Here is a 27,584-nt window from a genome sequence, read left to right on the forward strand (position 1 = left end):
CAGCCTGTAGGTAAGCTGCTGGTTTTTCCTCCCCAGGTGCATCACCTTGCACTTGTCAGTGTTGAAACCCATCCTGTTCTCATCCGCCCACCCCTGTAACTGGTCCAGATCTATTTGCAGCCTGTCCCTTTCCTCCAGTGTGCCTACTTCTCCCCACATCTTAGTGTCATCCACAAACTTGAACAAGGTACTTTTCACCTCGTCGTCCAAGTCGCTGATGAAGATGTTGAACAGTGCAGGCCCAAGGACTGAGCCCTGGGGAACCCCACTGCCCACATCTTTCCAGGTCAAAAATGACCCACCCACCACCACTCTCTGGGTGCAGACTTCCAGCGAATTTGTGACCCATCTGACTGTGCAGGCATCGACACTACAGTCACCTAATTTTTTAATGAGAATGGGGAAGCAGAATGTGTGGGGATACTTGTGGGATGCTAAGACTATAGGGGCAGGGAGTATGAGGGGACAAAGTCTGTGAGGTGTGTTGTGTTGAGAGTGTGGCAGTGATTAGGGGTGGTAGTACAGGGTATGCAGAATGTTAGGGGGCTTTTCAACTGTGTGAGAGCAGGGATGTAGGAGGAGCAGAGTATATGGGGATATTGGATGGTTGCAGAGTGCTGAGGGCATGCGGTGGTGTTTGTTGGGGGCAGCCTGAGAGGTGTTGAGGCTTTGTGGGGGCACCATACATGTAGTGATGTTGTGGGGAAGAGGCAATATGGCAATGTGGTGGTGCAATGTGTTGGGATGTCGAGGGTTTGGGGCACAGAGTGTGTGGTCCAGCACCTTCCATGAGCTGAAATTCCTGCTCCTGGAAAGCCTTCTGCTGCAGTGACCATGTCCCAGAGCTGTGCCTCAAGCCTCCATCCCCTCCCGCGCTTTCCCGTGGCACCTACTTGATGGTTTTCTTCTCGCTTCGGCCTCGGCTGGAGTCTGGGGTCCCCACCGTCTCCAGGGAGTTCTTGTAACGTTTACCCTAGGAATAAAAAGAGGAGAGAAAGTTAAGTCCAGGAAGCAGCTGTTAGGCTTGCTGCTGACAGTGTCAGCAGAGGCTTTCAGTGGTGCCACCTAGCTCTCCAGGGAGAAGGGAATGTACAGTTGAATGTACAGCTACTGGATTTCAGGAGACAGACCTTGCCTGAGGCTATGGTTGAAATTTGTGCCCTCAATTGGCAGGTAAGTTTTGAGATGATCTAGTTTTACCCCTGGGGGTTCCTGGTCTACCTTTCTTGGAAGCTGCTTTCCTGGTTTTCATCATTATACCCACCCTGCCCCACAAGCAAATTAGGAACCTTCTCCCAATTTCTGGGGGGTCCCCCCTGACATCTAACACTGGGAGAGAGCACCCCAACACAGAGATCCCCCCAATGGACTATCATGCCACAGCTTGATAAAGGATGTTGGCACCAGTGTGGTATTGTGCACTAGGATACTAAATGAGCACTAGGAAGACTGTGTCCTTGAGCCCTGCCCCCTCCCTTTTCTCACCCCATCATATCTGCAACAGGGGAGGAACAGGCAATTTTAGGATTAATTGAACTTTAATTAATTAAGTTCACAGTAACAAAAAATTAAAGTCATAAGATAATGAAGTGTGCATTTGTTCCTAATTGGGTCTTGATAATAAGGGCACTTTGTTGTGATTTCTGATGGCAGGTTCAACGTGCTGCATGATTCCAGGGCAGACAAGAGCACAATTAATGCTAATTAGTGAACAATTAGCAGATGAAGCTATCCCGCCCAGGTGCAGAGAGAAAGCCTTTCCTTGCTGAGTGCTCTTCAGCATCTGGTTGCTCTCCATTGGGGGGTGGGTGGAAAGGAATGACAGGAAGTGGGATAGCAGCTAGGGGGTGTGACAATGTGGGAATTTGGATCTGGATTGTGGGGTGTGGTGACAGAGAGGGATAAGGCAGCCTGAGGGACAGGGAGAATTTTGGATCTAGCCTCAGGGTGGGTATGAGTAATGAAGGTGGATTCAGATCTGAATCAGGGCTGGATGACAAGAACAGCAGGGCAGCAGGTGTGAAGGATCTAGGGGAGCCAGGTCTGAAAGGAGGTCAGGGGCCAGTACAAGAGTGGCTATGGTTTGGACTGGGAGTGGGAGTGGCATTCAGAGAGCCATCAGAAAAGGACAGAACTAAGGGGACAACAGTTTTAAATGACATCCTGAGCAGGGTCAGGCTGGGAGGTATAACTAGCAGTGTCAAACATGAACCTTTAGAAACACCCCCTCTCCCTGCCGCTTCTGACCCCACCCACAATATTTCTCTTATCCCTGAGTAGCTGCATGCAAGCAATACTTGCTGAGGCTGCTTGATGTAGTGGGATAATCAAGCCAAGTTGAGCTGAGAAAAGGCCTGAGAATGAACAAAGGGAACCTCTTGTGTGCAATGATCTGGCAGGGGAGAGATTTTTGGAGGTCGTGCAGGCAGGTACAAGGGTGGATGTGGGAAACAGATGTTCTCCATCTCCTCACTTTGGGGAATCATCACCTCAGGAAGAATTTGGCCTAGAATTTGCAAATGTCCTTTGCAGGCACGTCTGTGTCCCTGAATGCTCCTTGGAAGGCTGTCTGGCTAATTTTGGAACTGGCCACTGTGAATTCCTGAACCTTGGAGAGCTCCTGTCAGGACCCAGCTGAGCTGAGAACCTTTGCCAACATTATTTCAGGCAGTGCGACCTGGAGACTTTGTCACCTTTGTTGGCCGCAAGGCACAGGCTTGTGCTCCTCACAAGACCTGCTGGGTGTGCCAGAGACACTCCATTTTCCACTTCTGTCCTCTCCCTTCCCCCACGGCTGGAGAAAGGCTGCAGGCTCTGCCAATGTGATAGAAGAGATCCATGCATACACTTGTTCAACAGCGCTGGGTTTGCTGGCCTGGCCTGTGGAGTGAGGAATCTGCATCAGTTGATGCATTCAGGTCCCAGAGACACCTCAGCCTTGCCCTGGAAATTCTCTGGGTCGTGGACTGAAGCAGATGTTGCCACAGCAGTGCACAGCTCTGGCAAGCTCCATTAACAGGACTGGTCAGGTGTGAGGGAGCCACGGGCTCTGCTAGCTCAGCCTCCAGGCAGCCCCATCACTCAAACTATTCCTGGCCACTGAGGTCTCAGACACAAGCCAGAAGGGCACCTGACTCCTGTTCTAAGCTGAAGAATATGTCCTATGTCATTCAGCTCAACACCACATCCATAAACATGGTCAAATCTAAAGCCTGGTCCATAATTCAGCTCTGCTCCCCTGGAGCAGCCCATCGGGAGAGAGAGTTTCCTTTGTGCCCCTTGCTACCTAACCAGACTTCAAGGACATCAAAGAGAGCAATGACTTCCCCAGTGGCATTAGTCACAGGGATTTAACTTTGCTGCTGTCATTTCCACTGGAGAATGGGGGTCAGATGAAAGCGATTTAGGGCAGACAGCATAATGGATTATTAGTTGCCATGGTTGCAAAGGGATGAGCTTTTGGGGAAGGCAAAGAAGATGTGACCCCTGCCTCATACAGAAAGCTGAATTTCACCCCCATTGCCTGGATGTAGCCTCTGTGCTTATGCCAGCGCTGAATTTGGCCCAGCAGGCCAACCTGAGGCAAACACACATCCTCCTTTAGGTGACCAAGAGTCCCAGCTTTGTCACTGATGTACAGACCAGGGACTTTTTCCTGTGTGATCCACAGGGACAAAAGTGTCACACCAGGTGGGCTTTCCTTTCCTTAGTGCAAATCTAGCCACTTTGCTATTTAGACACATTTCTTCTGCCTTTGCTATGGCCCCCCACTCCCCCTTCCTTGACTTTTGGCCAATAGTATGTTGCTTTTACTGTCTGCATGAGACAGCTGGGGATGGTCCAGGCTGGGCAACTCTGAAGTCAGGGTGTCTTGCCCAAAGGGGGCCTGAGATGGGGGTAGGATAATGGTGTGCACATGATGTAAGCAGTCCAGGGTAAGAAGCCTGCATCACCCCTTTACAGATGCTGATTAACAGGGTGCTGGAAGAGAAGGGATGGATGAACTTGACTTGCTGGCACACAGTGGTCAGAACCTCCTGACCCCAGCCCAGTCAGAACGCCCCCAGGGACAGCTCTGACTCTAGGGAGCTTGATCTTCAGTCACAGGCCTAAGCTACCCAGATACTGTCCGAACACCGACTCGTTAGCCTGCACTGTGCTGTGGCTTGTGACTGACCCACCGATGCAGGAAGGCAGGTGAAGCCTTTTGGAAGGGCCTGGAGGACCAGACCCTCAGCTGGCATAAATCAGGCACAGAGCCTTGGACAGGAATGCAGGGGGTGGGTACAGCTCCTCTCTCAGTCACAGCCCTGGTGGGGAGGGAGGTATGTTGGAGAGGGTTCCTGGCAGGAGTGTGGGGAGGGCCATTCGAGACTGTCCATTTCTGTCTGCCAGCACTGGATGTGGAAAGGGCTGAGGCTTCAGGGTGGGCAACAAAGAAGCCCTGGGGCAGGTGGCGAAAGGGACAGAATCCTTCCCATCCTTTCAGCCCTCTTAAGTGAATGCATGAGCTACCCCAATCACAGGGTGTCTGATGGCTGCAACGAGACACCCATGCACAGCAAGCCTGAGAGAAGAGGAAGGCAAGTCACTGGAGGATTTAGGGTGTGAGCACCACAACCGGGGAGCGCTCAGCCAGGCTGGTCCCTATGTCTCCCAGCAGGCAACACTGTATGGAGTGGGACAGTAGGGCTGCCTGCGGAGGGAGCTCTCAGCTACTCTAGCCCCGATCTTCTACAGTAGGGGATGCTGTAGGGAGTGGACCATGAGCACTGGCTGTGAAGGGGCCTCTCAGCTAGCCCCAATCTCGCCCCAGTCTCCCCTAGCAGGGGGTGCTGTAGGGAACAGGACAGGAACAAGCCACCACAGAACCAAATGGGACAGGTTTTGAAGTTCTGTGCGTATGCAAGCCAGCCCACACAAAAGCAAGGTGCGAGTTTCTAGAAAACATGGCCAAGCCGCCAGCCAGTAATGATCGCAGGGGACTTCAACTGCGCCATCAGTGAGGGCAACAGAGTCAGCAGCGCCCAGAGGGTAGGCATGGACAGGTTCTCCAAGCAACTGCAAAAGCTGGTTGAGGACCACAGCCTAGGAGACACTGGGAAAGGAGCCCAAGGCCCTGGGGGAAATTTCACCCAAGTGGGCCCAGCAGGGAAAACCAAAACCCAGATAGACTTTGTCTTCCTCCCCAAGGAACGGTAGGCAAGGGAAGCCCTCTTCACATCTGTTTCTTGGACCACTGCCTCCTCACAATCCAGGCTGAAATGGGCGGACAGCTGGAAAGGAGCAGAAGGGGCTGGGATGGACCAGGGACTCATGACCCTCTTGCACAAGAAGGGTCCGAGGGAAGAGTTGAGGAACTGGAGGCCCATCACCCTCCTGAACTTTGACTATAAGCTTCTTGCCAAAGTCTTGGATGAGCGATTTAAATCTGTCCTAGGTTCCATCATTCATGAGGACCACTTGTGTGTGGTCTATGGGGCCCTGCTGCAACTGAGGGATGCACTCCAGCTGGAACAGGACAGAGGCCAGAAGGTGGCAGTGCTGAACCTGAATCTGGAAAAGGCCTAGGACAGAGTGTCATACTGATTTCTCTTCAAGAAACTGAAGTGAATGGGTGTCCCCTCAACCTTCACTGGCTGGATACGGATGCTGTACATGGAAGTAAGGAGCGAGGTGCTTGTCAACAGGTTCTTGAGTGTGCAGATCATGATAGAATTGGGGATCCGCTAGGTCTGCCCACTCTCCTCGATCCTATTCATCTGTGCCATTGAACCCCTGACCCATCACATCAGGCAGGACCGTGGGATGCACGGAGTCCAGATACCCAGAGGAAACAAGGAAGAGAGCAAGGTCCTGGCCTACATGGACAACTTGAACATCCTGTGCCAGAATTACCATGCAGTAGAAAAAGCCCTGTGGCACACACAGGTTTACAAAGTGGCAGGGGGGCCAGGCTCAACGTGAGCAAAAGCACCTGCCTGGACATGGGCAAGCTGAGGGACCTGGAGTCCCTGGGAGTCTCAGTCCCCCACAAGGGGGTTAAGATACTTGGGGTGGAGTTCAACCCTGAGCTGAACATAAGGAGGGCCTGGGAGAAGAAGGAGGCCAAGGTGAACCAGAGGTTGAGTCTGTGGCATGCGTGCCACCTCTCCATGGGGTGGCACATGGTACTCATGAAGTCAGCATTGTTACCAGTGCTTTTGTACACTGCACTGGTCTTCCTCACTCCAAAGAGGATTACCCAAAAAATCCAGAGAGCCATGTGCATTTTCTTCTGGGTATCCAGAATGGAGAAGGTGGCAAGGAAGACCCTATATGAGAAGAAATAGATATGGGGAAGGGGGATGCCAGACATCCACTTGTTCCTGCGGGTATGGTACATGAGCCAGAACTGCAAGCTGGCAACCAGGCCAGAGACCAAAACAGCCTGTCTCATCAAGTATTTTGCAGGTCACCCCCAGCCTCCACATGCTATCAATAGATCAACCTCCTTTCTAGACAGAGAGACCATGGCTTGGGGGTGGACCATGGCTTGGGGGTGGGAGAGGAGGGTCCCAGCTTGTCCCAGCCTCCCTGAACACAGGTCTGAGACCTGGTGCGAGCAGGAAGCTGGCTGCAGACATTTCAGCTGCATTTTTGGAGAAGGTGAAAGGGTTTCACCTTCTTGGTTTTGCTTCTAAATTTAGCCCGACAGAAGAACATAATCATTCGTTAAAATTCTGTGCTGCCTACGCTGCGCGGCGTGTTGTACCGATGGGCTGCGGCGTCTGTGACCTTTCCTCCTCTTCAGCTGCTGCTCTTGGCCCCACTGGGAGACTCCAAACAGGTGGCACATGCGGCAGTGGCTGGCATTAACTCTCTCATTACCTGCTCTCTAACTCCCTTTAGAAAGAAGGCACTGGGAGTAGGTGAGGCTGGACTGGGAGGAAAGGATCAGCAAGGGGGCTGCAGCTGCTGTCAGGGAGATCTGGCCAACTTCCTGCTATGTTTCTGGTACAAGGAAGAAGGGGAGTGCTGTAGAGCCAGCCATGCTCTTTAAAAGTTGGGTCTGGGTGGCCAGTGGAGTGCAGGGAGCCAGGAGGCTGGCTGGCTAGACACGAGGGGAAATTTTGCTTCAGGAACTATGGACACAGGAATGGAGAATGCAATGTATGGGACAGGGGCTAGAGGACCTGGTGCTTCATGGACCTTCTGGCCTTCACCACAACACATCTCTCCCTCTCTCTCTCTCTGCCTGCCTCAGCTATTTTGGTTTTATGCTGGAGGTGGCAGGGAGGGGGCAGGGGGATTCAGCCTAGCAGCACTTATTCAGGCAGAAGGCAATCGCTTTCCAGGGAGGCTGCCTGGGCACCATAAATGGGGACATATCTGAGAGCGTGTGTGAGTGTGTATCAGGGAGCAGCACAGAAATGCTTTCCTAGCAGGAATGAGGAAGCCACCCTCCTCCTAAGGCTGCTCAGGCAAGAGATCCCTGGAGCCAGCCCCTCCCAGCCACTCACCCAGCCTTCTCTCCTCATGCAGCAGTCCCTTATGGCCCCAAGCAGAAAATGGGGCTGTCTTTCCCATCAGAGCGAGCATCTGTTTCTCTTGCGCCTGTTGACAGGAGTGCTTTTGGAACAAGCCTCAGGCCCAGCTCTCTCTGCACAGGGAGATTTCTGATGCATCTCACTTACTCCTGGGCTCCTGGTTTTATTAATTTGGCTCCCAGACAAAACTCCTTACTTATTAATGTAGCAACAGGGCTGCTTAATTCCCTTGTTTGTACAATGTAGATGCTCTCCTTGGCATTCCTTATAGCTGCTTTCCCCTTCTGTAGCTTGTGGGAAAGCCAGCCAGACTAAGTCAGGGTGCAGGGGGCCTCAACTCACGTGAGGAAACATGATAGTCTTTGGCTAGAAGCTGGTCTGCAAACATGCTGAAGTATTTGGGGGGGCTGGGGAAGGAGCGCTGTCTCTGCATGGAGATGCTGATCATGCGAATGCTCCTCTAGGGAGGGAGATGTTGTCTACATTTACCACCAGGTTTAAAAAAAATGATATTGCTTTTTAATTATTATTGATGCCTGGTGTGTGTCTCTCTCCCTCTTCACTACCTAGGGAGACAGTGGCATTTGAAAGGGGAGAGATAATTGTTTCTATTGGCATGTTTTCTGTTTCGATAAAGAAAAAGCGAAAATAGCCGCTTTCTGAGCACTTGACCCAGTTTAAATCTCAGCTGCGTGGAGAGAGGCTTCCTTTGGAAAGCAAACAAAGCAGAGCATGTTCCTGTTGCTTGGACATGTAGGCCACTCTCAGGGGGGCTGGACAAGTGTGGGGGCATTCTAGGTGTGGGAGGGGGCTGCAAAGCATTCTGGGTAATCTGGGCAGGCTGTGTGGGGGTGTATGGCCCCAGGAGTGGTGTGTGCAGGTGCAGGCTGTAAGGCATTCTGGGAAATCTGGGCAGGTAGGGACTTGCAGGATATTTGAGGAAACCCAGGCAGCTGATGGCTGCAAGGCATTCTGGGAAATTTGGGCAGGTGGGAGCCGCAAGCCATTTTAGCAAACATGAACAGGTGGGGGCTGCAGGGTGCTGTAGGCAGGTGTGTTCACAGTGCCTTCACTAATGCCAGTCCAGGGCACAGCAGCCATGCAGAGCGGGCTGCACGCCCCTCCCCTTCCCCTGCACCTCTCCCCACGAGCCATTCATTAAACAGTGAGAGCTGAGCAGGAGAGGGGCCAGATCATTACCATTCATCACAAATATATATATATTTATTTTGAAAACTTCTCTTTATGCTGCACAAACATTTCCACCAAAACATTCAATTATCACATCTTCTAAAGAGCAAAATAAAAGCTGCAGCCGCTGCTGAGCTTTGCTCAACAAATGCCGATCCCGGGCTGTGGCGTCACTGCTAAGCACAGGATCCCTTGGGAAATAGCTCCCCCTCTCACACCCAGAGGCACCTACTCTGCACCGCAGAGGACTCCCCTTCTCCCTCTCTCATCATCCACACTGCCTCCTGCCAGGACCCCAAATTACCCTCCTCTGACCCTCACCTCAAACTCCTCTCACTCTGCCTCAAACATTTCCTCCCTTATTAAAATCATGTCCTGTTTTATTCACAGGGCAGAGGGGACATCTACTCTCCCCCAGTTGGGTCCTGTTCACCAGCACCCCAACAGCTTGATTACATTTAATTTTTGGCAGCGGGTTTTCATATCAAGGAACTCCACTTTTCTCCTCCTGGGGAAAGGGAGGGCTGCTATTAAGGATGTTCTGTTTGTCACTCTGCTATTTAATTAACAATCCTAATGAATTAATAAGCAAAGGTTCTTGCTGAGATTCCAAATTAATGAAACTGCTGCTTTCTGAGGAAGCGGTGTGAATGGAAGAGATACTTCTTCGTGGTTTTATGAGTCAGAAATGGCCACATCAACACGGGTCTAAATGGAACATCTTATTCCCCAACATGAAATTTTGTTAAAGTTGACTAAAAACTGAGAAGAGATTGCCTGTTAAAACTACCCTGAGAATACTCAGAGGTGTAAAAAGCACTCTAGAATTTAAAGAAATTCACAGTGAAGCTCCCAACAATGACCTCAGTTCTGCCCCGGGAACCCTGCCCATCCTCTGCCTAAGGTCATATGTTGTTGAAGTTTGCCCCATTGTCAGGAGTGAAGTTCTTAGCTGCAAGAGCATGTAAATGGCAACTCCTGCACTGGTCAAAGTTATCATTTACAGAGACTCCCTTACTTAGAACACTACAGAAGTTGGGAATTGGGAGATGGTCCTTCAGTTAAAGGAGTTAGTTAGAGAAAGACCAATGGTCTGAAGAGGTTGCCTATTGCTCCATAATAATGATAATCTTTCAGTTCTTCTCATCCATGTATACCTGTATTTATCAAAGCCCATGATCGCTACAACTCCCAATTCTCCATCCAGGCTTTTCACGGTGCTGGGTAAAGGGGATCAGATATAACTGGAGTGCGGGTTAGAGACAGACAGGCAAGGGGCCAGCTGATGGCATATACTGCTGGACAGCTGATTCCCTGGAGTAAATCATGTGTTGTAAGAGGGCTGCAATGCTAGCCATGCAGTTGTGTGGGCTGGCCTCTCTCCCCTGTAGGCCCAAATGAAGCTCAAACTCCAGTAGGTGAGGTACCTGGGGGGTGGAGTCTGTGCCTAGCACACCAGAGATGGGGGCATACTCCAACCTCTCCCTGCCAGAAAGGCTACCACAGCAACAGTAAGTAGTAGCATGTGTTGCAGGGCAGGTGACCCAGACTGGTCTCTCCAGCTGGAGCTGAGATAAATCAGAATTGGAGGAAAAGACATGCCCCGAGGCTGCAAGGGACTGAGGATTTGCTCTGTATTAGGGACAGGACTGATATTCAGGAGTCTGGCATATTCAGGAGTGTCCTGCTGGTGCCTCCCCCTCTGAGCTCTCAGCCTGCTTGTGCATTCAAATCCAACCCACAATCATTCTGGGGGTCATGGGGCTCTGGGACCTCACAGTGGAACATGGGGAGCACTGACTGTCCTGACTGACCTTACCTCTCCATACATGGAGGTGGGAGGGAACCCCTCCAGAAGATGCTCAAGCATGTCCTTGTGCCAGCTAAGGCAGGGTAATCGAATTGTCACGCTTCAAAGCAGATGCTTGTTGCCACATGGGTCAGGGGAGAATTCCCCCCTTGGGCTCAGTCAGGTGCATTCTGGGAAGGTTTGCCTTTCCTCTGAAGTATGCAGTTGCAGCTGGCTACAGCAGCTTGCTGGCCCAATGGCTTGAGCCTGCATGAGCAGAAGGAGAGGAGGGACAGGAAACAAGAGGGAGGAATAGAGGGAAAAATGCGATGGGAGGAGGGTGATGGGTCAGTGGCCGGCTCTCTGCCATACCGAAGTCGAGCTGACTGGTTGACAGGCAGTGACAGTACCTGGAGTTTTCAGGGACTGAGCAGTGAAAGCCCTTGGGCAGTGAGAACAAATGGACTGGGACCTCTCCCCTGCTGCAGTCTCTGAGTACCAGTCTGTGCAGCCCCAGTCCTGGGACAATGTTTGGCTACCCAGTGCTCTGTGGGAACTGAGGGGTTTGCACTGAGCTCCCTGGGGAAAAGAGGGCTTTCCCTGGAAAGAGGTCTACAGTGCTCTGCATGGGAGTGGCCCAGCACTGCCCTGCTCCCCACAGCACACTGGCTGTGCTGCCTGGGCCTGCCCAGCACTGCATTTTGAGGGTAGGCATCTGTTCAGATGACTGCACTGGGGCTGCACTACACTGTGTTTTCAGGAGAGAAGGGGTCATCAGCTGCAGAAACTGAGCATAGGGCGGGACAAGATCTATCATCACTGTCCTTTGGCCATCACAGAGGGGAGGATCCACTACCCCAGATGAGTAGAATGAGGTCAGGGGCGCAACTGTTACTGGGTGTGACAGGGCACTGAGGTGCAGCTGTTCCCTTAAGGGGGCAAGCAGCCTGAAAGGCAGCTTGCAAGTAATGAAAAGGGTTGATTAAGGACTCACCAGGCCAGCAGCAGGTCAGGCTTGAGCTATATAAGCACCGGGCCTGAGCTGGTCTGGTAGTCTAGCCTTGCGAGCCAGGAAGTGAGGAGCTCCTAGGAGCAGAGCAGCAGGGAGTGACTTTGCAGGCCTGGGAACAAGGACCACATATCTGGGGCAGAGAGGGGCTCCTTTTTCTAGGCAGGTGGCATGATTTTCTGTTAAGCCTAGAGAGGACGCAGGTGCTTTTTATTAAGTTGCACTGGGGTTTAGCCTTGAGCCCTTCTGAGGACAGGCTCAAGGCCCATTTAGAGAACCAGTAACCTAGGAGCCCAGGGATTGAGAGTGGGGCCACGCAGGGAGTGCAGGAGCCGAGATGGAGTGAAGGACCAGAAGGTCAAGGAGCCTAGGGAGAGGCTGAGACCTAGACCAGAGGGTCCCTGAGCCCAGAGAGAGGGGTTGCACATGGGACCAGGGCCCTAAGACCCCAGAGAGAGGGGCTGTGTAGGAACAAAGGATCCTGGAGCCCAGAGGGGACTCAGTGTGGGACTGGTGGGTTGGAGAGCTCAAAGAGGCTGAGTGACAGACCAGGGGTTCCGAGGGCACAAGGAGGCCAAGTGTGTGAAATGATAATATCCACAAGGCTTGCGGTGTGGTATAGGGAAGGACAGAGCCATGCAATGAGCCCTTAAGGCTACGTGCCCCCTGCAGAGGCACAGACAAGATGAGAGGGGCTATTTGGCTTGAGGGATGAGGTGAGAATAAGGGGGTCCAGGAGGGGTCCAATGGTGATTTGTTTGGATGCAGGCTCACTCTAAAGCCCATGGGCAGCCTCCCTTACACTATCTCTAATAAGAACAAGGCATGGTGGGTGAGTGAACAAGGGAGGGCAACATTAGAGCCTGAGCCAGGCAGGGGTACACAGTCACCAGGGGATGTCACAGCTGGGCCATCCTCTTACCCACATCCCTCTCCCAGCAGTCTAGCTTTCTGCTTCCCCTGGATGAGCTATTTGGCTCCCCAGCATTCTGTCTGTGGCAGGGCCTGCACTGGTTTCTGAGCCACATGTCTCATGGCATGAGGCTGCAACATCACTGATGAGTGGTGCTATCAGACCCCTTCCCAGTCCCACAGTGAGCATGGGTTGCACAGTGGTCTTGACAGTCTTCTCTTCCCAGTCTCACTAGGACCCTCCCTACTCCTGGCTGTGTGACCTCCAATACTTACCAGTTTGCGCTGGCACCACTGACAGATCCCGCACAGGACAATGGTGACACTAAGGCTGATGGTGATGATGGCTGAGACCAGGAGAACATCACGGGAGGGCGCTCCTGTTGAGGAGAGAAGCCACAGGTTAGACCTCTTGGTGGGGGCCACGATAAAAGGACAGGGAGGGAGATGTGGGGGGGTCACTGCGTGGACTGGAAACCTCCACTACTGCCTCCTCCCCTGACACCAGAGCATGGGAGCTGCTGGTATTTCAGGCCACACATCTGCATCCCACAGTATCCCAACTAACATTAGCCAGCAGTGGTCTCAAAGCAGGATGTGCTACACCAAAGCCGCACCCCACTATGTATTCATGTATGCTGTGCTGACCAGCATACCTCCCAGTGACAGCCACATATCCCTTTGGTGCACCTGACACGCCAGAAGGATATGAGACATCTGGCAGAAGTGCTAGAGGGCTCTCAGAGTCTTGTTGTAGTGAGTGCTTTAAAAACACTAGCTGAAAACAGCCCCCACCCCAGAAAGGACCCTCTTCTCAGTTACACGCATCTAATCCCACCAAGTTGCTTGGTATGTACGAAGTTACATTTGGCTGTGGGTACAGCGTGTCCTGCCCATGATGCGTGTGTGGATGATATGTTCCCATGGATTTCATATCAGGATGCAGCACATTTCAACGAGATGCACAGCACGGAGTATATTGCCCTCCATGACAACTGTCTCCAGTCTTACATGGCATTCCCAGTCTCACTAGGACCCTCCCCACTCCTGGCTGTGTGACCTCCAACACATACCAAATACAACCTGTCATGCATATTTAACTGTTTTAAAACATGAGCAAGGATGTAGCTACAAAGATGTAGCAGGCCAGTGGAATTTCTTCCCTCTCCCGCACATTAGACTTCTGGGAAGAAGTCAGTCACTGCACCAGAAAGGGGGTTCTGAGCTGGGGGGACCAGAAAACTGCATGCAGTGGTGTTGTGAATAGGTCACAGGGAGCCATGATCATGCTAAACAGGTGGGGGATCCTGGCTAAGTCTGGACTGAGTGAGCAGGAAACAGACCTAGGAGGTGCAAGAGAAGTGGTTAATGAGCTTTCTAAAGTGCTTTGACTATGCATGGCGGTGTGAAGTGGCTAAAGAAATTCAGTTTTTTCAACAGGTGAAACAGTTCAGTGTCAGACGGTATCAGGGTGTCCCCCCCAGCGGACGTTTCATGTTTATCCCCTACTCTTCAGCAGGTCACCATCAGAGCAGCAGCAGGGACACTGACAGCAGCTTGTCAGTGTTACAGCTTCTAATGCGACATGGTGGGGTGGAGTTCTGACCAACTGGGGCTTGAGTCTGCAGGGTTGGTAGTGCCCTCATGCTGCCCAATGTGCTGGATTAGAAATCGGTTGAGAGACAGGAGCAAAAGGGCAGGCAGGAATGTTTCTGTTTCAGCCTGGAAAGAGGCATAGGCTGCGAGGCTGCCTGGGCCAAAAGGGAGGGGGCAATATATGAAGATGATACAGCATTTGCTATGTTTGGTGAGGTCTAACACACGTGGCAAGGAAAAACTTCGTCAATGGAGGAGATTAGCGCTGTACAATGGGTGCTGCAATTTAGCAGGGATAAGTGCAGGGTAATGCACATCGGAAGGAACATTCTGAACTGCTTGTACGCTCTGATGAGCTCTAAATTAACCATGAGCGCTCAAAGAAAATGCCGAGGTGTCACTGCAGCCAGCTAGCAGGAAACCCCAACTCAGCGTGCAAAGGCAGGTGACACTGCAAACCAGACACTTCCTCCAGAAAGGGGTGAAGACAGACTTCAGAAGAAATACTGCCAGCACCGAAAGCCTTCATACCACCCATGACCTGGCTGGGCTTAGAAAGAACTTTTCCGCATAGCTAAGTCTGTACATTATTGCCACCCATGGGCAAGGCAGGTGGTACTAGCTGCAGATGGACACTGCATATAGGACTGAGTGGACAGCTGGCCTCCCCTGGTGAAGCAATCCCTCTGTTGCTGCTGAATCATCTGTACCACACTGGATTTACACCCAGGCTGGATTTGGCCTACTTAGCTGTGGTGCACTCCCCTGGACTGAAATGACTCATGGGGGAAGCCTGCCACAGCCTCTGTGCTGCAGCCACCTCTTGCCTGCCTCATTCTAAAAGGGCCTGGCTGCTTCAAAGTGTTGTCTGGCCAGCTCTTGAAGCTCTTTGGCTTTAGAGAATGAGTCACCTTTGTTTACTCCAGCCTGAAAACAGGACTCCTCTACCCTGGTAACCCCTGCTATTAATCGCCTCAAATAATGTCAGAGTTTGGGCTCAGGGCTGGGAGGCAGCCACACACGCCATGTCCCCAGAAGCCATGCAAATCTCCCCACTTCCTAACCAGCCTATCTTGCTCTGACCCAGACCAGCACCAGTGGACAGAGTAGCATATTTTCCCCAGTCCATGCCATACCTTATGTCTCTGCTGTGACCGCCAGAGTTGTTTTTATGGCTACAGAGGTCATCGCTCAAAGCCCATGCATTAGTCAAAGGGAATCTATCCATTGACACCCCTGCTCTATGTCAGACTGCAAACAGTGACCTGGAAGTCCTCATCCTCTAGGCTGAGCAGGCACCCTGCCATAGGACCCTTTTTGTCTCAGACATACGTGTTTGTCCATCTCTAAACCACGTGGGAACTTGATCCCTGCAGATGTCTGCCATCCCAGGACCATGTAGAAGCTGACAGCTAAGAGTAGAGGGCTCCGTATTCCAGGACGCCTCTTCATTTTCCTCCCTGCTGGCTGCTGTGCCAGAAGGCTACTTGGGCAAGCAGGGTCCCAGCCCCGTTCTGTGGCAGAGGACACAAAGAGAGAACCAGGCATCCCCTTAGACAGAAATGCTTCCTGTCAGCCATAGAACAAAGTCAGAGTGGCTTTCTAGCAGTAGACATTGATCCCTGCAGGTGCATGCTACAGACCTGGTTGAAGGACACACATCTGTATGCATGTGTTATTCATACATGCATGCACATGCTGACATAGAGCCATGATCCCAGCCTCAAGGAGCTCTACCCTGCAGCACCAAGGCTCATGCTGGAGTGGTGGTAGGGTCTGGCCTGGTTTTGGAAGCCTAGGCACAGCTGGAGGCCAGCTAGTGCCTGAGGGTCCAGGGCTGGAGGGCAGCTCCCAGCAGCCCCTTGCTTTAGCCTGTCCTGCTCTGAATAATGAAGGGATTGATATCACAGTTCTTCCCATGGGAGGCCACTCTGTGGCCCCTTAACGCACATAAGGCACTGGGTAAATAACAATCAGCATTAATGTATAATGAATCTGTACCATCATCACCTATTAATAATTAACCAATCCATATTCACTGTGCTCTGAGGAGCATGCCGCTGACTCCCAGCCAAACACCTCTGCTTAGCACTATCCTGTGGCCCCAGAGACATCACCACCCCTCCCTCCTCAAGCTGCCAGGTCCTTGCCTGAAGGTTTGAAAACTGGGAGCACAGAAGACACTGGTGGGTCAGTCACAAACAGGCCACTGAAGAACTGGGAGCTCCCCACTCCCTGGCTCCTCCTGTTCCCACTGTCACAGAAAGCCATGATCCACCTCCTTCCCCTCCCTCCACGTACACACCATGGAGCTATGTGCTGCAAAAGGTGCACGGCATCCAAAAGAGGGAGCAGGGCTGGCAGCAGCCACCTGTATGACATACCTGCCAAGGAAGCAGCAAGACAAGGGTGTCAGGGCTGCTTACATTTGGTGGGGTGGGAAGCTGCCCAGGCATGCAGCTCCCAGGACTCACGCAGGGGGAGGAGTAGGAGACCTGGGTACTCAAGAATCTTCCCTACTGTGGGGCAAGCATAGAGACTAATGAACCTCCTGCTTCAAAACCCCAGGGAGCCAGCAGTGCCATGAAGCCATCTACTCCTGGCACCAGCAACAGGGCAGCCACAGGCTAGAACCTGGGGCATGCACCCCAAGCTAGCAAGCTCTGAAGTGACTGCTCATCACTCTCTGTTGGCAAGGGAGGTGGCACCAAGCCAGGGAGCAGCGAGAACATGGAATGGTCTGGTGAGGACAAGAGGCTCCCACTGCCTTCCCATGTGTGATGGCTCAGCTTGTCCCACATCTGTGCCAGCCTGATGCATCCTATTTCTGCAGGCTGTAAAAAGCCAGCTGGGGCTGGGTTGCACTGTGCTGGGAACTGGCTGGTTTCCACCTACTGATCCGGGATGAGCTGAGTGGGAGACCAGCATCAGAGCTGGGCAAAACTCTTCTCCACTGACGCATGCAGGTTGGTGCAACTGAAGGAATTTGCAGATTTATATCAAATGACACTGCTTGGAAATGCTATTTCTTTGGAAGACTCAGAGCATTCTGTCTGGACCTTTGCAGGCCTTTCAAAATTTACCTAAATTAACTTTAAATAAAAGAGGTTAAAGAACAAGCCAAGTGAAATAAGAAGCTTTGTTCCACTTGAAACATCTTCCTCCCCAATTTTTTCAGTTCAGGCAGCAGGCCGAAAAAAATCAATTATTCACACAGTGCTAGCCATGAGTGAGCAAGTCTGAAAGAAACCTCTAAAGAGCAACAAGGGTGGGAGGGGACCTGGCTGGGGGTGGGTGGTGGTGAACACTTCTCTTTACAAGTCAGTTGTGGCTGGATGTCAAAGTATGATGGTGGAGAAGCATGTTCTGCTCTGTTCTACAGGACCTAACTGGCCCTGGATACAGGGAATGCTGACTTCTGAAGAACTCCTCTGTCATAGTTGTAAATAAAAATTCTGGCTCCTGAATGCTCGAGGTTCCCACGGTTCCTCTGGTGTTGGCCTCAAAAATAAGTACGTGTTGGCCCCAGCACCCAGGCCTAATTCCAAACTGGGCAAAAATAGTGCAGCTCCCCATTGTTACAACTACCCCAAAGATTGTCAAGCCATCCCACACTATAACACAAAGGGTTTCAATACTGCCCTCCTCCAGGCCTCTCAGCCATTAGGAAAAGAAGGGTATCTGCTACCCCATAATACTTATTGGTTGTCATGACCTCCAATTTAAGAATCCCAGGGTAGATTTGTCTCCACTTCCTGTCTCAAACAGTTATGATGCTGTGAATTAGCCACTCCAGAGGTGTGAGCTGAGAGCAAGCAACCCCTATTATACTGCACTGATCTTATCTCCCATCTCCTGTGGGTATGAGGAGACTTAATTAATGCGCGCTGCAGGCTAGAAGGTCCTTTAATGGAAGATGCCATGTACGAATAAAATAAAATAACAGTGGTGATAATAAAATAACATAGACGAGCAAAGAGAGAGGTCAGATGTGCCGCACAGTTCCTGCAGCAGTGGAGAGCTTTCCGCCCAAGACAAATGTTTGTTCCCCTGTAGCAAAGGCAGGTGGGAAGTTTCAGCACTGGCACTGCTGTTCACAAGAGGACCGATAAATCTAGTATTTTTCTTCTCCCACATCTAGAGATCTCGAGGCATTTTGCTGTTGGGGGGGAAGTCAGAGGCAGAGAGATAAGGTGACTTGCCCTCACCCAAATGCTTGGCCAGATGTACTGGCCCCAAGTCTCATCACACCTTTATGTGGAAGCGCATGGATATGATTTGGCAATAGAGGCAGTGGAAATGAAGGCCTGACATGTTCTAAATGGGAGTGGGAAGCAAATGTGAAAGAACGAGATGGATGAAACATTGGCTCAGTTTCCAGCAGGAGGGGATAGATTGCCTGTCACTTGAAACATTTAAATCAAGCCCAGGTGTTTCTCCAACAGTAACAGTCCCCCCTCACCCAGAAATTATGTACTTAACATGGGAGCTGCTGGGAGAAGTGCCCTGGCCTGGGTTATACAGGGAGGTCATCACAGGTCTTTTTGCCCTTGAAAGCTGGGAATATCCCAGCCTTGACCACCAAGAAGACAATGGGAGCTCAGCACCAGGGAAACTCAGGCTAGTCCTAGCTTTCCTTCTGCTGTATCTGCAGTGATAAATGCAAGGCAGACTTTGAGTGATCTGAAAAATCGACACCAGAAACATGCCCATGCTGTGGACAGCTCCAATCCCCACATCCCCCCCAGCCAGTGCCATATCTGGGCATCTCAAAATAGCCACTGAGAGTCCAATCATGCTGCGCACATGGATGCTGGAAAGGGGAGGGATGGCAGGAAGTACAGCCAAAGTTGTGTGTGTGTTGGGGGAGGGCAGGAGGGGGGGGCGCGGAGTAGGAGCATTTCTCTTACTGCTGTCAAGGAAGATAGCCCCTCAGCCAGCCAGTCAGCCAGCTGGCATCATTCATAAATCACCCAGCCCGGGCAGTGTTCATCAGCAGGTGTGGAAGAAGCTGAAGAACAACGTTGCCGTGCTGTTAACAAAAAGGTATAATTCATCATTAAAAGCAGCTCCTTCCCCCATGCACTGGAGCGCAGCCAGCCCTGTGTCCCTCCGTGAGAAAGATGCTAAGGGTGATGCTGGCAATTATGGACTGGAGACCTTTACAGCACTGCTGGGAAAGAAAGGAGAAAATAATTACCTCAGGCCTGGGGCTAATTCTCTATCATGGCATTGGAATTCCAAAACTACGCAGTCACAGTGGCAGGCAGACCAGCATACAGCAGGCAGAGAGCCCGGCTGTGGGTACCAGATTATCAATGGGAGCAGGCACTGAAGTCCCTGTGGAGGGGCTCCAGTCTGCAAACTCAATGGAAGGACGCAAATTCCCATGCCTATTACACCCTGATGGGACATATGACCTGCATTTCTACCCTGTCACATCCCACATGACCACACTGGGGTTTATGACCATGAGCCTGGCCTCTCACACCCCACTGGGGTATAAGTATCATGTCCCTGTCCCCCTGTCACATCCCAAATGTCTTCACCCTAAGACACTCCAACAAAGTCTACAGTCTCTCTTCTGTCCCACCATACCCCATGCAACTCCACTGGGATGTATGCCTCTTGCTGTTGCACCCCAAGGAACCTCACTGTAGCCTATGGCCTCCCCACTCCTGCCCCATCACACCCATGCAATCCCTGTACACCACAGGCCATGGGGTGGCAACCAGTTATTGCCATCTCAAGACCCTAATCTCTGGCTGAGCAAAAACATCTCCCCCCTAGGGAAGCTCCCAGCCTGTAGCCTCAGTGGTTCAAATCTCTCTCTGCTACAGCTCTGCCCCTCCTCCTTAGTCAAATTTGCTAGGCTTCTGCTTGCAGCCACAAGAGGACAAGAGCAACTCTATACCATAGCCATGCAAGTGCGGCTGAGAGCAGGGCCCCTCTTTAAGCCATCAATCCCTTCCAGAAGGCATAAGTTATTCTTAGAGCATAATTGTCTGGCAGCCTCGGGGCCTGGCATGAGCCTCTTGGGCTCAGGCTATATTTTGTCAGGGTCTGGAAAGCCCAGTGGGGCTAAATGCTGCATCAGTGAAACCCACCATGTGCAGTGACTGTACTTCCAGAGGCACCCAGTATAGCTTTCAAATGGGGACAGGGGCATGTCCCTCGCTGAGACACTCAGGAAGGGCTAGATCAGCGATTTAGAGAGAAGAAGGGATATAATTTACATGAAGGAGCTGATGAGGATGCTGAACTGCCTACAAGCAATGGCCGCATCATGGAGTCACAGGGGCCTCAGAGGCCTGTTTCAAGAAGCCCATTGATGCCCATGGAAAGACTCTCAGTGATGTCTGTGGGCCTTGGATCAGGTTCCAAAGGAAAAATTTGTGGCCTGTTCTCAGTAAGGAAGGAGGATCTTGTGGCTTAGACGGTGGCCAGGATGCAAGAAACTGGATTTTGCTTTCCAGCTCTGCCACAGACTCTGTGGTGTGACCTTGGTAAGCCATGCCACCACTTCGTGACTTGGGTCCCAGTCTGTCACACAGGAAATACTGATCTTCCTTTTTCTGTTCAGCCTGTAAGCGACCTGACTTGGGAACTGTCTCTTATGAGGCACATGTACAGCACCAAGCACTGCAGGGCCTTATGTCTAGGTGCTGCTGTAACCCTCTCTGAGGTAGGGACTGGCCTTCAGACAGAGGTTGATGATCAGCTTCTGGCCGTGCCAGAGACTCAGGCAGAAAAGGAACCTGCTTTAAGACCCAGAGAAGTGCCAGGTTTAATTGCCTGTGGTGCAGGGTTACATCATGATCACACAAACAGCTACTCATCAGGGCGGCCAGCAATTAAGAGCAGACTCCTCAGTGCTAAGCCCAGGCCTCCAGCTATTTGTGATTTGGAAGAGGGATGGATCAGACCACAACCTGCTCATTAACAGGGTGATTTTGTTTAGGCAGGACTCCAGAAGCCTGCTGAGTTATCTGCAGGGACAAAAGAGGGCCTCCTGAATGGAGAACAGTGGACAAGATTCACCTTAGATCAGTGCAAGTGCTGCCCCAGTGGAGGGAACAGTTTAAACTACTATAACATGCCCCAGTGGTTTTTGAATTGGCAATAGCCTCTTCGGAAGCAGACTAAAACATCACTGAGTAAAGGCTCTGCTTAATGCATACAGGGTATGAGGGTGAAGCAAGAGGGAATAAAGCATTAGGTTCAGTGATGACACAAAGCTAGGGCACAAGACAGAGGGTAGGAAAAATATTAGAGTGGGCTCCTGCTTGCTAGCTGTGTGGGTTGCCTGCATGCAGGCTCATTCAGGCCTGGTCCCCTCATCTCCCAAACACGGGGCAGGGCATGGACAAGGATCAGAATCACAAGATGGAGTCAGAGGAGGATGGGACTCATTCCTAGCAGCCCCGGTGGGGAAAATGAGGTAGCTCAAAAGCCACTTCTGTGTTCCCTTGCCTGAGGAAATTGGGGTAGGTCCATTAATCACAAAGGAGCTGTAATGATTTACATCAGCTGAGAATCTGACCTCCTCTTCTGATAATAGTCTTGCTAGACCAAGGCTGCTTAAGTTACAGTAGCCCTGGTCTAAGTAGTAGTGCAGAGCTGGCACTGGCCCTTGTACAGCCTTGCGAAAGCAGTTACCTCTTCCACACTCAGGAGTTTGAGTCCCTGGCACAGATGCACCACAGCTCACTGTGGTGCTGCCTGGTGCCATCGCGAGGCCATGTTTTTCCTGAACAAAAATTTTAATCTGGGACAAAATCACAATTTTTACACTTCTTTGGGGATATCAGGGCTTCTTTTTTTCCAAGCCTAGGCTGTCCCAGACAAACTGGGCCATTTATTACCTTTATTCTAGCCTCCCAGCTGCTCTTATGTTCTGCCTCCTCTGGCAGCAGAAAACAGCCTGTGTGACCTGTAGTGTAATCACCCTGCTCACACACTCCCTCTGCGGGGAGAGCTGGTGTTGAGAAGACTCAGTGTTAAACCAACCAGATCTGTAAGGGGCCCTTCCCATAAAGACATAAAAGAGGCCTGGTGGAATCAGGTCCTTGGGCTGTTCAGATGAAGAGGCAGAAGACTGAGAGACAGGCCACGTGAAATGATGGAAAAGCCTGTCGGAGAACGAGGGGAATGAAGCACTGATCCTGCACCCAGCCAGGAAAGATGCTCCTGGCACCCCACCCCCCGCCCGCACTCAGGGAAGTGCCTTGAAGCAGCACCTTGGGTCTTGCTGGGGCATTGGGAGATCTGAATTCCACTTCCAGGTTCTGCCATTGACCAATTGCCTGGCCCTTGGTAAGTCCCTTCCCCTTTCAGCGCCTTTGGACCCCATTGCACCTGGTTTTCTTCTTCACATCTGTTTAGAACATAAGCTTTTTGGGGCAGGGGCTGTCCTTCATTACCTGTTTATATAATGTCTACTGTTTTGCACAAGGAGCCTGTGATTTTGGGAGGGAGAGAGTCCGAAGTACGAGTGTAATAATAATCTTACCTGACACACAGCACACATGCAGCTTGTGCCATCCTGAGCAGAACCTATTACATTTTAAAACTAGCGCTCCTTATCCTGTCCCCTGCGGCCACAGAGAAGAATCTATCACCATCCTCTTCATAACTACCCTTTGGGTATTTGAAGAGATATCAAATCCCCCTCTCAGTTGTATCTTCTCCAAACTAAATAATTCCACTTCTTCCAAACTTTTATCGGATTCATTCATCCTCAGATTTTGTAACTGAGGCTAACAGGGGAATGGAATTCCCCAAAGAAATGGATGCGTGTACGAATCATGACAGCCTTAGCAGGGAGAGATGCTTCTCCTGCATCCAAATGATAAGTTAAGGGGCAGTAACCCTCCTTCTCCAGGGTACAGTGTGTCCATCAGCATCACCCCCACCCTCTCACTCCCTGTAACATCAGACACAGCTTGGGACTGTTCCCTCAGACACTGCCTAGCTAGGACATTTGTCCTCCCTGTGCTGTATGCACATGAAACAAGAAGATACACTGGGCTGTCCCCCTGCTGTGGCTTTGGAAGTCTGAAGAGGAGACTGAGAGGGGAATTTAATAGCAGCCTTCAACTACTTGAAGGCAGGTTTGAAAGAGGATGGAGCCAGACTGTTCTCAGTGGTGGCAGATGACAGAACAAGGAGCAACAGTCTCGGGTTGCAGCAAGGGAATTTTAGGTTAGATATTAGGAAGAATTTTCTCACTAGGAGGGTAGTAAAATACTGGAACAGGTTACCCAGAGAGGTGGTAGAATCTCCATCCTTGGAGGCTTTCAAAAGCCGGCTACACAAAGCTTTGGGTGGAATGACCTAGTTGGGGTTAATCCTGATGTGAGCAAGGGGTTGGACTAGATGACCTCCTGAGGTCCCTTGCAACCCTAAATTTCTATGATTCTATGATAAGGTGGTATAGTATTGACTAGGCCGCTGCAGCAATAAATATCACTCTTGTCTCTCATGGTTTTAGAGCACCTGCCACCCTGCAAGTCACCAGGGACCTGCCCTGACCCCCTCTGAAATCAGGGGACACTTTTGCCATGGGATGGAGCTCAATGTTTTACAGAGTACAGACTAACAGATCTGGTCTCCCCACAAAAGAGGGAGGATGGGCCTAGAGATATGGTATTGCTTTTGGGTGGAAGACCTGGATTCATCTCCTTTACCTGCCACAGACTCCCTGTGTGACCAGGGGCAAGTAGCTTGCACTCCTCCTGCCTCACTTTACCAGCTGTGGACAGGGGATGGGAGCACTTCCTAGTGCCTTGGGAAACTAAATGTTCAAGACAGCAAAAGTAAAGAGGGATTTATTCTTTACTCTCTCTCACAATATGAGAACTAGGGCACAAAAAATGAAGCTATTAGATAGTAAGTTTAACACTAACAAAAGGACGCTCTTTTTCCACACAGAAGGTAACTGAAGTGTGGAACTTATTCCCACAAGATGTTGTGGAAGCTCACAGCTTAGCCAAATTCAAAAAGGAATTGGACATATTCTTGGAGGCCAGGGGGATCAGTAGCTATTGAGCATGGGAGTTAGGGATACAACCTCTGAATCAGAACTTCTTAGACCTTAAATGCTGGAGACTGCAAGTAAGAGAGAGCAGTAGGAAAAAACCCTGGTTATACCCAATTCACTCCCCCTTTCAGCATCCACTTTACTACTGTGTGACAGACGATACTGGGCAAGATGGACATATGGTCTGACCCAGTAAACGGCAGTCCTTTTGTTCTTATGAAATGCTTGTATGGGGCAGAAACAAGGGCCACAGGAACAACTGAGATAGACAGTGCTGCATGAAACAGGGTAGGAAAGAGCAAGCACACTGTCCCCAGGTACACAGGGGCAAAGCCCCGCTCTCTCCAAAGAAGCCTGTAGGACCATCAGAACACCAACCCCGTCTGCTTCACCAGGGCTCAGCTATCCCTCTTATGAACTGCTGCTTGTCCCTCTCTGAGGCACAAAGCAGGGGCTTAGCTGCTGCCTTCAGCGAAACGACTGTGCTGAGCACTACAAGATGTATAGAGAGAGATTTGGTGAGCAGGGTCAGGACTGGTGTGACAGCCTCATGTATCTGCCACTTAGTCAAAGTCTCCGTGGTATGAGGGTTACTGGAGCAAAGCTAAGCATTTGGGGAACTGTCACTGTTCAGCTGGGCAACAGATGCGGAGCCCGCGCTATAAGCTAGAGCAAAACTCTGAGTCTGTCTTGTGATGTGACAGCCAGGCCAACTTCATTGCGGTGATCTGTGTGCCAGTGATATGGCTGTGCAGTGCAATGCTTCAGGGAGACTGTCCCTAGCTGGGCCTCCACTCTGGGTGGACACCCAGATACAACGGAGTGCAAAGATCTGCATTTGCTTCTAACTGCTCCTGGCATTTGGATAGTGGAGGATGGGAGAAAGGGAAAGAACAAGGGGGAAAAGTTTACTACTGGTGTAGGTGTCCTCTGTCCACTTTCATCCCAGCAAAGCTATTTGCAAATGCTCCCAAGCTATTTATTACCTGCTCTCCTCCCATATAGTGGTGAGGTGCTGTAATAGTGCTGACTCCTCTGAGATGTCTGTCTGTTCCTGACCCTGCTGTAAAATTCATCACTATAAAATCCCAGTACAAATTATACTGGGGCACATGAGCATCTGTCCACAGTCAAGTTGTGCCAGCTACTGCACCCCGCTCTTAGCTGGGAAGCTAGGTCACAACCATGTTCAACATGCATCAAACCAAGCCCAAACTGAAGCCAAACACATGGCAATGGACCAGGGAAGGGGCTGCTCCAGTGATGGTTCTCAGAGCCCTCCCGGGAATCTCGCTTAGCAATGGAGGAGTTCCAGCCAGGCTTCACCCCTCCATGGTACCTTCCTGGACTACAGGGGGTGTCCTCTTTGCCCTTTAACTTGTTGGACAGACTGCTAGGTGGCTCCAGGAACCACTCCAGGAGAGACAGCCACTCCAACTCATAATGCAACCCCTCTGGTATCCACCACATCATGCCATAGAAATGCTAGCCTGCCCCAGCCTGCACACAGACCACAATGATGCTCCTAAAAGAGTCAGGCACACCCAACACAAACAGATTGTTCCTGGCTACTCTCCATTCACTCAGCACTGCCCTGAATGGGGCCAGCTACACTGCTCCACTGGGTCATGCACAACCAGGCTGGCTGCCAGTGGCACCATGTGGACCGCACCAGGCTTGAGGGCGAAGGGGGTGCCTAGAAGCAGGTTACAATGCTGTGTTTTATTAACAATGCCTCCTCCCTTGCTCTCATTGCTGGGAGCTGCCAATTAGCACACATCTCTGTCCCACTTTCCATGTGCACAGGTGCCAGAGCACTCTCCTTCATCATAGCACCTGCGGCTCCCAGCAGCAGTCTCTTTGGAAATCCCCCAGCATGACCACAGTTTGGTTGCCAGGCTGTGGCAAAGCTCCAGCCTAGGTCAGGGGAGGGCCTTGGCTCCCAGACTACCTGCCTTTCCCTATAGAACTCCCTAAGACAGAACTTGCACTCCAGACCCTCAAGTCCCTGCTGGGATCAACAGAGGCCAATAAGTCACATGCCAACAAGCCAGTTCTGCTGGTCCTGCAGTCCCTTCACTCTGCCAAGCTCCCATCCCCACCACAGCACAGCACTACTGAGATAAGCCCAGCTTTGCCTCAGCTTAAAAAAAGGAAGGGGGGATTTAGTGTTACTTGCATGCCCTGCCAAGGCCCAGGACCATACCTCTAGGCAGCTCTTTAGAATAGAACCCTTTATCCAGAGCCTACTCCATCCTTGGAGGCAGCTGCATTTCTCTGTTGGTAATTTTTGGTCAGAAGCTGAAGTCTCCCTCCAGCACCAGCTCATTTGAATGCCCCCAGGGGATATCAAGAAACCAAGAGCTAATTGGCCATGACACATGGAAAGCCGCCCGTGGCTGTCCGCCTTCGGCCCATAGCTTTCTGTAGACTGTACTCCTCTCCAAGGGCCGCTGATATGTCACCACATCTCTAGTCAGTGTCCTGAGTGGGAAGGCCTCCTGGGATCCTGGGGAATTGTACTAATGGCACTGTTGTTGTCACAGTAAGAGGCAGGTGCTATTCCTAGGCCAGACAGGCAGTTTTTATTAATAGTCCTCTGTAGGAGAACATCCTCCTCCACTCTTTCCATCACACTCCAGTTTTTCTTTCTTCTCCCCATCCCTCTTGTTTAATCTAACTCCTCCTCTCCCTGGGACAGACACAGGAGATGTAAACACCTGTCACACTGGTGACAACCTGACCTGCAAGAAGCCAAGACAACTCACTCATGTCTGCAAAGTGCCTTGAGACAATTGGTGGATGAACCTATAAAAGACCAACACCAAGCCAATTCAGCAATTACACGGTGAAAAGAAGAGATCAGCTCAGGTGTGACTCCATTAAAGTCAATGTAATTTTCTCCCGTGGGACTGAGTTTGGCTCCACAGAGTAAGTTTGCCATAGAGAAGAGTCCAGAATAAGTTGAGAAGAAATGGTGGCTCTTGTCTAGAGGGACCAGGTGGGAAGGCTGAGACTATATAGAAAGGGATGGTAGCATTGCACTCTGAACTGAGCATGCTAAGGTTTATAAGACATGTGTTGGGGGCGAAGGGATGAAATCAATGCCAAATGAATTGTAACAGAAGCAAAGGTATGTGATAGGGTCAGAACAGCTGCATGGCTGAAGACTGACCATGCAGAAGGGACCATATGGGCCCAGGTGGAAAGTATGGAATTTGGAGAGCCTTGATAGGACCGGATGGGTGGCACAGGCCTTAGGCAGGACATGTGAGCATCAGGCAATATGTATTGGCCTTGGTTAGCTCATATGAGGCTGGACAGTGCACATGGAACTGGGTAAGGTGTATAGGATTGGACAGGTCATGTGGGACTAGACAGGATGTATGAACAAGTGGGCAGAAAACAACAGAATGCAGTTCAACATGGAGAAATGCAAAGTGCTGCATCTAGGGAGGAAAAATGTCCAGCACACCTACAGCCTAGGAAATGACCTGCTGGGTGGCACGGAAGTGG

General features: G+C 51.1%; 1 protein-coding gene across 6 annotated transcripts in view; it reads right to left on the reverse strand.

The window, feature by feature from the left end:
• SYT7 (synaptotagmin 7) overlaps positions 1-27,584 on the reverse strand; it is a 146,921-nt gene that overhangs the window by 65,412 nt on the left and 53,925 nt on the right. For all 6 annotated transcript variants that reach the window (XM_019547316.1, XM_019547317.1, XM_019547318.1 and 3 more), the window contains exons 2-3: positions 12,707-12,810; positions 894-973 (exon numbers count right to left, since the gene is read on the reverse strand). In XM_019547316.1, the coding sequence (XP_019402861.1) occupies positions 894-973; positions 12,707-12,810 (184 nt within the window). The remainder of the gene's footprint in view (positions 1-893; positions 974-12,706; positions 12,811-27,584) is intronic.

Source organism: Crocodylus porosus, unplaced genomic scaffold, assembly GCF_001723895.1.
Source record: "Crocodylus porosus isolate Cpor-Errol unplaced genomic scaffold, CroPor_comp1, whole genome shotgun sequence".
Classification (NCBI taxonomy): domain Eukaryota; kingdom Metazoa; phylum Chordata; order Crocodylia; family Crocodylidae; genus Crocodylus; species Crocodylus porosus.